Below are 13,713 nucleotides of genomic sequence, written 5' to 3'. Positions count from 1 at the left end.
CACAACATGGCAGATCAAGGAAAGGAGAGGAGGAAAGGAGACAAGGAGAGGAAGTCATTTGAGGGGATTGAGATGCACTCACACAGTAGTCCAACCACATCCTGACTTATAGGTCACACTGCACACCCATCTCAATGTACCAAACAAACACATAAAAAGATGCAGAGAAGTGATTGACATAAAAAAGAGAGAGTGAGAGAATGAAAGAAGAAGAAAGACAACAGGGAGAGAAGGTCATAAATGAGGTTTATTGCCAACACAAAGCTTTGGAGAGGAAACGCATCACGGCATGGACAGACATCACTTCCTGTGAGTCTATCTTGGGGGGTCTGGAGGGGCGGGGGGGCGTAGTCTGCACTCATTGTTCTGACCAACCATTATCCATTCATCATCCACACACTGGGAAAAAAAGGCTTTTGGATTTATGTAAAAAAAAAAACGGTGTACATCGTTTCCACACGATTGAAACGTGTTTAATCAACACAAATTTAGTTGAACATTAAAAAATAAATAAATCAAAGGAGGATAATTTGTGTCGAATAAACATATTTCAATCATATGGAACTGGTGTACCAGTTCGTTTTTCGCGTAAATCTAAAGGCCTTTTTTTATCAGTGCAGAGACATGATCACCCATAGACATTCCCCTATACAGCATAGAGGAAGGTTCAGCTTCACTTGACTACTCTGGTCTAGATTTACCACTTTCTCTTGGCTTTCTTGCCCCGATCGAGGCTCGGTTGCGACCAGTCGAATGACATGACACTGTAAACACATCTAAAACGCCATCTTCTACCTTCAGGAAACCGCTTTCTGGTTTGTTTTCACACTCATGCTTAAAATCACAACCACTATAAATGCCTCATTCAAATCTCTCTGAGGCATCCATAGAACCCCCACCGAACATGTTACTTTCTAGGGGGGGTGGGTGACTTTAAGGACCTGGCTGGAGAGGGGGACTTCATGCTCCTCGGTGGGGTGGGGGACTTGGGGGTGGGGGTTGGGGACTTAGGGACCGGGGTGGAGGCCGGGGTGGGGGACTTTACGGATGGGGCCGGGGTGGGGGCCTTGGGGGCGGGGGTGGGGGCCTTGGGGGGGGGAGCCTTGGAGGACATCTGTCCCAGTTTGGGCTCGGGGGGGTCCTCCCCATGCTTGTAGACGCTGACGGTGATCTCCACGAACTCCCCGCCGTACTTGTTCCTCACGTTGATGCTGTACTTCCCAGAATCCTCGGAGGTGACCTGCGTGATGGTCAGGCTGGAGAACTTGCCGGACTCGAAGGCCACCTTGCAGTGCTCGGAGGACACCACTTCCTGTTCATTCTTGAACCAGGTGACCTCGGGGGTGGGGTCGCCCCACACTGTGCAGGTCAGGCTCAGGGACTGGGAGAGAGGAGGGAGGGAGGGAGGGAGGGAGAGTGGAGGGAAGGAGGTGGGGAAGGGAGAGGGAAGGGAGAGGGAAGAGAGAGGGTAGAGTGGAGGGAAGGAGGTGGGGAAAGGAGAGGGAAGAGAGAGGGTAGAGTGGGAGGAGAGGAGGGAGGGAGGGAGGAGAGAGTTAGACAGGTAGATGTCTTTAACATGCAGGTACTCTAGTTTCCAAGTCATGAGAGTATACAGTATATGCACAGATTATGGTATGTATCTTCAGATTATGGTATATCCAGATTGATGGTGTGTGTTGATGGCGGTATGTGGTCATAGTGATGGTGTGTGGTCATAGTGATGGTGTGTGGTCATAGTGATGGTGTGTGGTCATAGTGATGGTATGTGGTCATAGTGATGGTATGTGTTCATAGTGATGGTGTGTGGTCATAGTGATGGTGTGTGGTCATAGTGATGGTGTGTGGTCATAGTGATGGTGTGTGGTCATAGTGATGGTGTGTGGTCATAGTGATGGTGTGTGGTCATAGTGATGGTGTGTGGTCATAGTGATGGAGTGTGGTCATAGTGATGGTGTGTGGTCATAGTGATGGTGTGTGGTCATAGTGATGGAGTGTGGTCATAGTGATGGTGTGTGGTCATAGTGATGGTGTGTGGTCATAGTGATGGTGTGTGGTCATAGTGATGGTGTGTGGTCATAGTGATGGTGTGTGGTCATAGTGATGGTGTGTGGTCATAGTGATGGTGTGTGGTCATAGTGATGGAGTGTGGTCATAGTGATGGTGTGTGGTCATAGTGATGGTGTGTGGTCATAGTGATGGTGTGTGGTCATAGTGATGGAGTGTGGTCATAGTGATGGTATGTATGTGTTCATAGTGATGGTATGTGGTCATAGTGATGGTGTGTGGTCATAGTGATGGTGTGTGGTCATAGTGATGGTGTGTGGTCATGTGATGGTATGTGGTCATGTGATGGTTAATCTCACCTTCTTCTCCATGATGGTGACCACATCTGGCAGACCACCCACCACTCTACCACGGTCTGGGGGATTACAAGACAATCAGTTAGGGTCATGTGATCATGTCATCACAAGGGATAACACGCACACTACTGCGCAGGGGAGGCTGGTGGAGGTAGACATCGGAGGATGGGCTCATTGCAATGCATGGAACGGATTGAGGAAAGGTATCAAACACATTTGATGCCATTCCTCATTCCATTACACACATTACAAGGGAATTACAATGGAATTCCTCATTCCACTCCACGGTTTAAAATGAGACCATCCTTCGATTTCTACCTCCACCAGCCTCCCCTGGTGCTGGGTATGTATCATACACACAGAGTCAGAATAACAAATCATTTGATATGGATTATCCATGCTTTATAAATTGATTATTATATGTAGCTCTGTGATCATATACTCACTCTTCTCAGCGAATGCTGCAGCCCTGGTAGACGAGACAAGAATGATAGTCAATATTTCATCATTTCAATAAAACAAACATGACAAATGTGATTATTAAAAAAAAGAATAATAATCTCTTACTTGAGTCTCAGGTACTCCTCATAGGCATCGGTGTACGCTGCAAAAGAAATAAGGGACAATGAACGTTAATATGATAAAACATTTCAGGCAAAGAAAAACAGACTAGAGCAGACTTCAGTACTGAGACTGTGTAGAATGATACACAACTATATGAAGAGCCTCAACTCAACTCAAAGTGTATTGATATTTTGCGGTTCTTTTGAAATTAATTTGTGGTATTTTCCTTGAACCCTTATTTCACCAGGTAAACTGACCAGTAAACTGACAAGTAAACTGACAGGTAAACTGACAGGTAAGCTGGTAAATTGACCAGGTAAGCTGGTAAAGTGAGCAGGTAAGCCAGGTGAATGGACTAGCTAAGCTGGTGAGTTGAGAGGTCGTCTCCTTGCCTTGTCCGGAGAGGTCGAAGCTGCGGGTGTGGGACTTGACGCCGTCGTTGATCTCGATGACGTAGTGGCCCTTCTCCTTGTCTGAGGGCTCGCAGATCTGCATCCAGGCCATCTCCGCTGTGCCGCCGATCCTCATCTTCTCTGAGGACGAGATCTTGCTGTCCCTGTGAAGGGTGCAGGGGGTCAGGGGTCAGGTTTGGTAGTCTCACTTCAAATAGAAGTGACATAGATACACTGTGCTGTGTCATATTGAAGGTGTTGCCCCCTCCCCCCTCTGTGCTGTGTCATATTGAAGGTGTTGCCCCCTCCCCCCTCTGTGCTGTGTCATATTGAAGGTGTTGCCCGCCCCCCATAGTGATGTAGATACATACAGTGTCTCGTTGTGTCAAGCTCATTTTGATTCATATGAGATAATAGATACAAAAAGATATTCACATATCTTCACATCTACTTTTGAACAGTATCAAAACAACAAACAAACCAAACAGAGAAAGGAACATTTCAAATAAATGAAAAAAGAGGGTTTGTGAGTCTTAAACCCTTCATGAAAGCACACGAAGGGGAGGCTGGCGGAGGTAGACATCGGAGGACCGACGGGGGCTCACAATCGTAATGCGCGGAACGGAATGAGGGACGGTCATTAAACACGTGTTTGCTACCGCGGAGTGAGGAAAGGAGACCTCAGTCCTCATTCCGTTCCGTGCGTTTACAATGAGCCTGTCCTCCGATTTCTACCTCCGGCAGCCTCCCCTGGTGGAGATCAGAGGAGGGTAGGATAGGTCATCGTACTTGTGGAACCAGTGAGTCTTCATCTCCTCTGTGTAGTACTTCATGTAGCACTGCAGCCTGATGCCCTCCGGAGTACACTGGAGGACCAGCTCAGACGCAGACGACCCTAGGAGGCACAGAGAACAGTCCGCAATCAACCCCTACACCCTATACTCTACACACTGTACTCTACACACTATACTCTACACACTGTACTCTACACACTATACTCTACACACTGTACTCTACACACTATACTCTACACACTATACTCTACACACTATACTCTACACACTGTACTCTACACACTATACCCTATACACTAGACACTATACCCCACACCCTGTATCCTAGCCCCTACACAATATACACTATACCCTACACACTGGAGGACCAGCTCAGACACAGACGACCCTAGGGGGCACGGATAACAGTCCTGAATCAACCCCTACCCCATAGCCCCTAGCCCGTACACCCTAGCCCCTACATCCTAGCCCCTACACCCTAGCCCCTAGCCACTAGCCCGTATACCCTAGCCCCTACACCCTAGCCACTAGCCCGTACACCCTAGCCCTCACACCCTAGCCACTAGCCCGTACACCCTAGCCCCTACACCCTAGCCCCTAGCCACTGACCCGTACACCCTAGCCCTCACACCCTAGCCACTAGCCCGTACACCCTAGCCCCTACATCCTAGCCCCTACACCCTAGCCCAGGGGTGCTCATTACGTCGATCGCGATCGACCGGTCGATCGCGAAGGTAGTGTGGGTAGATCACACAGCATTGAAAAAAAAAAAAAAAAAAAGTGGAAAAAAAAAGATTTTTGTTTTTTTTCCTGTGTGGTCCAGACGGGACGCCTCCCGTCTGGACCACACAGGAGAGGGCATCACTCAGCCCCGCGCCGCCTCACAACACACACACACACACACACACACAGACAAGCACACACACACACACACACACACACACACACACAGACAGACAGACAGACAGACACAAGCACACACACATGCACACAGACAGACAGACAGACACACACACACACACACACACACACACACACACACAGACAGACAGACACACACAGACAGTCAGACAGACAGACAGACAGACAGACACACACACACACTCCGCCGCCCGGAGACGTCGATGGCACCTGGCTTGGCACTGGCCAGTCTGGTGTAAACCACTCAGAGCTCCTGAGTTAATGTTAATGTTAATGGACTACCAGTGTGAATATTTGTTATATAGTTTCATAAATCTCTTCTTTGATTTTGAAACAGTGTAGCGTGGCCTTAATTTGTTATTATTACAGTACATTTTTGTGTTCGCAGCAATGGCAATATGTTTTATTTGGTTGGTAGATCTTGTTGAGCTGGTAATTTGAAAAGTAGCTCACAAGCCTAAAAAGTGTGAGCACCCCTGCCCTAGCCCCTACACCTTAGACCCTACACCCTAGCCCCTAGCCCCTACACCCTACCCCCTATACCCCAGCTCTTAGACCCTAGCCCCTAGCCCCTACCCTCTACACCCTAGCCCCTTCACCCTAGCCCCTTCACCCTAGCCCCTACCCTCTAACCCCTACACCCTAGCCCCTACACCCTAGCCCCTAAACACTACCCCCTACACCCTAGCCCCTAAACCTTAGACCCTACGCCCTAGCCCCTAGCCCCTACACCCTAGCCCCTACACCCTACCCCCTATACCCCAGCCCCTAGCCCCTAGCCCCTAGCCCCTACCCTCTACACCCTAGCCCCCTAGACACCACACCCTAGCCCCTACACCCTAGCTGTCTATTGTCCTCTGGGAGGAGGGTCAGTCATGTAAAGCACATACCAGAAATGTGGGCGATGGCGTTGATGATGTCATCGAATGCTGCAAATCAAAGAGGAGAGACAAGAGATGATGAAAGCGTTTTCAACAGGACTTGATGACACAATGACACAATGACATCATATAGATGATCAATAAGATTGGGATGGTTAGGTGATGTTGAGAGGGTGAGAGAGGTGAGAGAGGTGAACTGTACTTTGTCCAGAGATGTCAAGCAGAGTGACGTCTTTTCCTTTGTCGTCGCCGAGAGTAGCTTTGTAGACGCCGTGGTCTTTCCTGGAGAACTACAATACACAACACACACACACACACACGCACACACACAGAGTGACATTCCACCCACACATACATACATATATATATATATGGTATACCGGTATATATAGAGCAGCAATATTCCTATATAACATTTTCCATCGAAAAACTCTGATCCCTTGAGCAGTTTTTATGCCTTATGCAACTGAGCCGTTGTCAAGGTTCACAGTCGACAGCGGTTACCATGGGGATGGGGAGAGCGCAGGAGCCCGACATGACGTTGGGGGCAGCATCCAGAACAATCTCCTCGTCCTCCTTGAACCAGTGGAAGGCGGTCTCCTTCTTCACGTTGGCCACCTGGGACACAGAGGGGGGGGGGGGGGGGGGAAACACCGTTAATATGACACAGCACAGAGGGGGGGGGGCAACACCGTTAATATGACACAGCACAGAGGGGGGGGGGGGGGGGCAACACCTTTAATATGACACAGCACAGAGGGGGGGGGGGGCAACACCTTTAATATGACACAGCACAGAGGGGGGGGCAACACCTTTAATATGACACAGCACAGAGGGGAGGGGGGGGCAACACCTTTAATATGACACAGCACAGAGGGGAGGGGGGGGCAACACCGTTAATATGACACAGCACAGTATATGTTGAGGGTCGGAATCAAGTGCTATGCCACTACATGTAAATACAACACAACACAACACAACACAACACACCACAACACAACACAATACAACACACCACACCACACCACAACACACCACAACAACACACCACAACTCACAACAACACACCACACCACACCCCACCACATCACACCACAACACAACACACCACACCACAACACAACACACCACACCACAACACAACACACCACACCACACCACAACTCACAACACCCCACCACACCACACCACAACACACCACACCACACCACAACACAACACACCACACCACAACACCACAACACACCACAACACACCACAACACACCACAACACAACTCACAACACCACACCACACCACAACACACCACACCACAAGACACCACACCACACCACAACACACCACACCACACCACACCACAGTCAGTGGATAAAACAGGTGATGCTTTGACGAAGGCTTGAAAACACGTCAGCGCCACGGTCGTTGAAAAGACAGGTCAACGGTGAAAGCTGAAGTGGGAGGTGATTATTTCTCTGTTGCGCTGTAATAGTGTTCGCTACCGTACGCAGGGATGTCCTTGGTGCGTCGGCCTGCAATCAGGCCTGACATTGTCCCCAGATTGCAAAGCGGCGGTTATGAATCACAGTCTAATTTAAATCTGAAGTGAACAGATGTCAGTGAGCGCAGCGCCGTCGTTAGATGCAGACCAGCATAACAGGATAGCAGGGGGAGGCTGGCGGAGGTAGAAATCGGAGGACGGGGCTCATTAGAATGCATGGAATGTGTTGGATACCGTTTCGTTACAATTATAATGAGCCGGTCCTACGATCTCTACCTCCGCCAGCCTCCCCTGGTACAGTCCTAACATGTCTCTCTACCTTGCAGACCAGCATGACAGTACAGTCATCCTCCACGTAGAACGACAGGAACTCAGAGAAATGAGGGCCTGGGAGAGGAGGAGAGAAACAGTTACATTAGATTAGATTAGATTAGATTAGATTACACTTTATTGTCATCACAGAGTACAAGTAGCAGACAACGAAATGCAGTTTAGCATCAAACCAGAAGTGCAAATAGTGATATAAAACATGATAGTGATAAGTGATAAGTACAGTGTGGCAAGTACGGTAGTTAGAGGTGTATACAGGAGAGGATAGTAGTAAGCTATGTACAGTTAAGGTAGGTGTACAGTATGGTGTATACAGATGTATAAATAGAGGCTATATCAAAAAAGTACAAATATATGGTATGTACAAAGGGTAATTGAGTGTTCACAGTGACCAGGGGTGTGCAAACAGCAGTAGTGCGAAGGCTAAAACATTTATCAAATATTGCAAGGCTAAAGCAAGGCTAAATGTGACATTTTGATAAAAGTCACTCAAATGAGCCCTTAGCATGCGTTCTATCCACCCTACGTGTACTAGTGTGAGTGACGGGGCTACCAGGGGAGGCCGGTGGAGGTAGAAACCGGAGGACAGGCTCATTCTAATGCATGGGACGTGTTTGATTCCGTTCGTTACCATGAGCCCGTCCTCCGATTTCTACCTCCACCAGCCTCCCCTGGTTTGAACACAGGTTGCGTCACCCCTGTGAGCCTGTTGAGCTAATCCTGTGAGCTAACCCTGTGAGCCTGTTGAGCTAAAGCCGAGGGATCCCCCTGGCTGAACAGCCTCTGTGACAGGAGGGACACAGGGTGTGACAGGAGGGACACAGGGTGTGACAGGAGGGACACAGGGTGTGACAGGAGGGACACGGGGTGAGACAGGAGGGACACAGGGTGTGACAGGAGGGACACAGGGTGTGACAGGAGGGACACAGGGCGTGACAGGAGGGTGACAGGGTGTGACAGGAGGGACACAGGGTGTGACAGGAGGGACACAGGGTGTGACAGGAGGGACACAGGGCATGACAGGAGGGACACAGGGTGTGACAGGAGGGACACAGGGCGTGACAGGAGGGTGACAGGGTGTGACAGGAGGGACACAGGGTGTGACAGGAGGGACACAGGGTGTGACAGGAGGGACACAGGGCGTGACAGGAGGGACACAGGGTGTGACAGGAGGGACACAGGGTGTGACAGGAGGGACACAGGGCGTGACAGGAGGGACACAGGGCATGACAGGAGGGACACAGGGTGTGACAGGAGGGACACAGGGTGTGACAGGAGGGACACAGGGTGTGACAGGAGGGACACAGGGCGTGACAGGAGGGACACAGGGCGTGACAGGAGGGACACAGGGCGTGACAGGAGGGACACAGGGTGTGACAGGAGGGACACAGGGTGTGACAGGAGGGTGACAGGAGGGACACAGGGTGTGACAGGAGGGACACAGTGTGTGACAGGAGGGACACAGGGTGTGACAGGAGGGTGACAGGAGGGACACAGGGTGTGACAGGAGGGACACAGGGCGTGACAGGAGGGACACAGGGCGTGACAGGAGGGTGACAGGAGGGACACAGGGTGTGACAGGAGGGTGACAGGAGGGACACAGGGTGTGACAGGAGGGACACAGGGCGTGACAGGAGGGACACAGGGTGTGACAGGAGGGACACAGGGTGTGACAGGAGGGACACAGGGTGTGACAGGAGGGACACAGGGCGTGACAGGAGGGACACAGGGCGTGACAGGAGGGTGACAGGAGGGTGACAGGAGGGTGACAGGAGGGTGACAGGAGGGACACAGGGTGAGACAGGAGGGACACAGGGTGTGACAGGAGGGACACAGGGTGTGACAGGAGGGTGACAGGAGGGTGACAGGAGGGTGACAGGAGGGACACAGGGTGTGACAGGAGGGACACAGGGTGTGACAGGAGGGACACAGGGTGTGACAGGAGGGTGACAGGAGGGACACAGGGCGTGACAGGAGGGACACAGGGTGTGACAGGAGGGACACAGGGTGTGACAGGAGGGACACAGGGCGTGACAGGAGGGACACAGGGTGTGACAGGAGGGACACAGGGCGTGACAGGAGGGACAGAGGGCGTGACAGGAGGGACACAGGGTGTGACAGGAGGGACACAGGGTGTGACAGGAGGGACACAGGGTGTGACAGGAGGGACACGGGGTGTGACAGGAGGGACACAGGGTGAGACAGGAGGGACACGGGGTGTGACAGGAGGGTGACAGGAGGGTGACAGGAGGGACACAGGGCGTGACAGGAGGGTAGACAGGAGGCACACAGGGCGTACCTTGTTTCCTCAGGTGTTCTTTCCTCTGGAACTCCGCCTCCTTCAGAGCGGCCTTGAACACTGGAACACAACACAGCAGCACTGTCACTACTGACCTCTGACCTCAGAGCTGGAGCTAAACAACATCAATAGTGGCCTATCTTTTCGAAACACTTTCATTTATGTATGTAAAATATAAGGCGTTACGGTTAAAACCACCAAAAGGTGTTTTTTTAATCTATTCTTATATAGGTATTTATAAAAAATATAAAGAATACATATTTATCATGAAGGTATATACATCTATATAATGTAGGTATATAAACATAATGTGTAGCCTTATTATAAGATGATGTGTAATTACACGGATACTACACAAGTATAGTACTGACTACAGCAGTGGAGGCTGGTGGAGGTAGAAACCGGAGGACGGGCTCATTGTAATATAAACATACATTCCGTTCCATCCATTCCATTCCATCCATTACAACGAGCCCGTCCTCCGATTCCTACCTCCGCCAGCCTCCAGTGAACCACAGGACGACAGTAGTGTGGAGTGTAAGCTAGGACAGTAGTGTGGAGTGTAAGCTAGGACAGTAGTGTGGAGTGTTAGCGGAGTGTTAGCGGGGTCTCTCACCGTCTCCGACCATCACCAGGGAGGTCTGGTTCTTGGCCTTGCCGTCGTGGATCTGGACGGTGTAGGTGCCCTCGGCCGCCTTGGTGAAGTGGTCCACCGTCATCTGGATCACCCCGGAGGACACGTCATGGCTGATCTTGTGGCCCTGAGGAGAAAAACCGAAGAAGAATGAATCCATTAAAACATTCAATAATACTCATTCATCATTGTTTGATTTGCCAATGCGATCGACTTGTCAGTCAATTGTTGGAATTGGGATTTTTTTTTCAGTCTAGGCACAGGGTCAGCCATAGTCGGCGCCCCTGGATTAAGGGGTTAAGTGCCTTGCTCAAAGGCACATGCAACTCCCTCCTGAGGCAGGGATTGAATCAGCAGACCTACCGATTGCTAGCCGGCCTCTCTAACCTCTAGACTACCGCCGCCCCAAATATAATAATAGGACCATGTGTTATTCTGAGATAACAGTTTCCACAGACACATAGCAGATGGTCCTCTGTGGCTCAGCTGGAGAAGTGTGGCGCTAACAACGCTTAGGTTGTGGGTTAGATTCCCACTGGGACCATATATACTGAAAGATGTATGCACTCACTGCAATGTAAGTTGCTTTGGATAAAAGCCTCAGCTAAATGGCATATACTGTATATTTATATATATATATTATACATAGCAGATGTTCAATTGCTGTATATATCTTGTGGCTTGGAGCGGAAAATCTAACGTATATCAAGTGATATTCCGATACAGATCTAGTAGATGTTCAATTATATATCTGGTGGTTCTGAGTGGAATACAGAGTAGGGGCAAAGCATTGTGGGTATTACAGTGAAATGTGGTGCAGATACACAATCCCTCTTCTCTGAGGGGAACATACATAGAGATGAAGTATAACTGTGTTATAACTGTGCATCATCGATTGTTCAAGATTATGTTGCAAGGAAGTTAATGTATTAGCCATTATTATTCATATATGTATATTATAATATATTCATATTATTCATAGCCTCTGTGGAAGTGGAGCAGAGGAGGCTGGTGGAAGTAGCAACCTGAGGGTTTGTTCAGTGTAATGCCGGAAGGGAAGGAGCCTCCGATTTCTACCTCCACCAGCCTCCTCTGGACTGTTGTAAGGCTCCACTTATACTATGGGGTAATGTATTGGCCATGCTTACTGAGGAGTGTGCTAGTGTAGTGTGTATTGTGTAGTGTGCTAATGTAGTGTGTAGTGTGCTAATGTAGTGTGTAGTGTGCTAATGTAGTGTGTAGTCTGCTAGTGTAGTGTGTAGTGTGCTAATGTAGTGTGTAGTCTGCTAGTATAGTGTGTAGTGTGCTAGTGTAGTGTGTAGTGTGCTAGTGTAGTGTGTAGTGTGCTAGTGTAGTGTGTAGTGTGCTAGTGTAGTGTGTAGTGTGCTAATGTAGTGTGTAGTGTGTAGTGTATGCTAGTGTAGTGTCTAGTGTATGCTAGTGTAGTGTGTAGTGTGTAGTGTATGCTAGTGTAGTGTCTAGTGTATGCTAGTGTAGTGTGTAGTGTCTAGTGTATGCTAGTGTAGTGTGTAGTGTATGCTAGTGTAGTGTGTAGTGTCTAGTGTGTGCTAGTGTAGTGTCTAGTGTATGCTAGTGTAGTGTGTAGTGTCTAGTGTGTGCTAGTGTAGTGTCTAGTGTGTGCTAGTGTAGTGTGTAGTGTCTAGTGTATGCTAGTGTAGTGTGTAGTGTCTAGTGTATGCTAGTGTAGTGTGTAGTGTGTAGTGTGTAGTGTGTAGTGTATGCTAGTGTAGTGTGTAGTGTGTAGTGTATGCTAGTGTAGTGTGTAGTGTGTAGTGTATGCTAGTGTATTGTGTAGTGTCTAGTGTATGCTAGTGTAGTGTGTAGTGTGTAGTGTGTGCTAGTGTAGTGTCTAGTGTATGCTAGTGTAGTGTGTAGTGTGTAGTGTATGCTAGTGTAGTGTGTAGTGTATGCTAGTGTAGTGTGTAGTGTCTAGTGTGTGCTAGTGTAGTGTGTAGTGTGTAGTGTATGCTAGTGTAGTGTGTAGTGTGTAGTGTATGCTAGTGTAGTGTGTAGTGTCTAGTGTATGCTAGTGTAGTGTCTAGTGTGTGCTAGTGTAGTGTGTAGTGTCTAGTGTGTGCTAGTGTAGTGTCTAGTGTATGCTAGTGTAGTGTCTAGTGTGTGCTAGTGTAGTGTGTAGTGTATGCTAGTGTAGTGTGTAGTGTCTAGTGTATGCTAGTGTAGTGTGTAGTGTGTAGTGTGTAGTGTGTAGTGTGTGCTAGTGTAGTGTGTAGTGTGTAGTGTATGCTAGTGTAGTGTGTAGTGTCTAGTGTATGCTAGTGTAGTGTGTAGTGTGTAGTGTATGCTAGTGTAGTGTGTAGTGTGTAGTGTGTAGTGTGTAGTGTGTAGTGTCTAGTGTATGCTAGTGTAGTGTGTAGTGTGTAGTGTATGCTAGTGTAGTGTGTAGTGTCTAGTGTATGCTAGTGTAGTGTGTAGTGTGTAGTGTGTAGTGTGTGCTAGTGTAGTGTGTAGTGTGTAGTGTATGCTAGTGTAGTGTGTAGTGTCTAGTGTATGCTAGTGTAGTGTGTAGTGTGTAGTGTGTAGTGTATGCTAGTGTAGTGTGTAGTGTGTAGTGTATGCTAGTGTAGTGTGTAGTGTGTAGTGTATGCTAGTGTATTGTGTAGTGTCTAGTGTATGCTAGTGTAGTGTGTAGTGTGTAGTGTGTAGTGTGTGCTAGTGTAGTGTCTAGTGTATGCTAGTGTAGTGTGTAGTGTGTAGTGTATGCTAGTGTAGTGTGTAGTGTATGCTAGTGTAGTGTGTAGTGTCTAGTGTGTGCTAGTGTAGTGTGTAGTGTGTAGTGTGTAGTGTGTGCTAGTGTAGTGTGTAGTGTGTAGTGTCTAGTGTATGCTAGTGTAGTGTGTAGTGTGTAGTGTATGCTAGTGTAGTGTGTAGTGTCTAGTGTATGCTAGTGTAGTGTGTAGTGTATGCTAGTGTAGTGTGTATTGTCTAGTGTATGCTAGTGTAGTGTCTAGTGTAGTGTCTAGTGTAGTGTGTAGTGTCTAGTGTAGTGTGTAGTGTCTAG

General features: G+C 48.8%; 1 protein-coding gene across 1 annotated transcript in view; it reads right to left on the bottom strand.

The window, feature by feature from the left end:
• Positions 1–907: 907 nt before the first annotated feature.
• myom2a (myomesin 2a) overlaps positions 908–13,713 on the bottom strand; it is a gene marked incomplete at both ends in the record, with an annotated part of 42,411 nt that continues 29,605 nt past the window's right edge. The window contains 12 exon segments of the mRNA XM_080546600.1: positions 908–1,381; positions 2,364–2,419; positions 2,807–2,829; positions 2,928–2,964; positions 3,317–3,480; positions 4,106–4,211; positions 5,922–5,960; positions 6,115–6,202; positions 6,417–6,530; positions 7,730–7,797; positions 10,040–10,099; positions 10,656–10,800. Of these exon segments, the coding sequence (XP_080402726.1) occupies positions 908–1,381; positions 2,364–2,419; positions 2,807–2,829; positions 2,928–2,964; positions 3,317–3,480; positions 4,106–4,211; positions 5,922–5,960; positions 6,115–6,202; positions 6,417–6,530; positions 7,730–7,797; positions 10,040–10,099; positions 10,656–10,800 (1,374 nt within the window).

Source organism: Nansenia antarctica (assembly GCF_963989245.1).
Source record: "Nansenia antarctica genome assembly, chromosome: 16".
Lineage (NCBI taxonomy): Eukaryota > Metazoa > Chordata > Actinopteri > Argentiniformes > Microstomatidae > Nansenia > Nansenia antarctica.
Note: the sequence above shows the minus strand (reverse complement) of the source record. Positions and strands in the feature narration are given on the sequence as shown.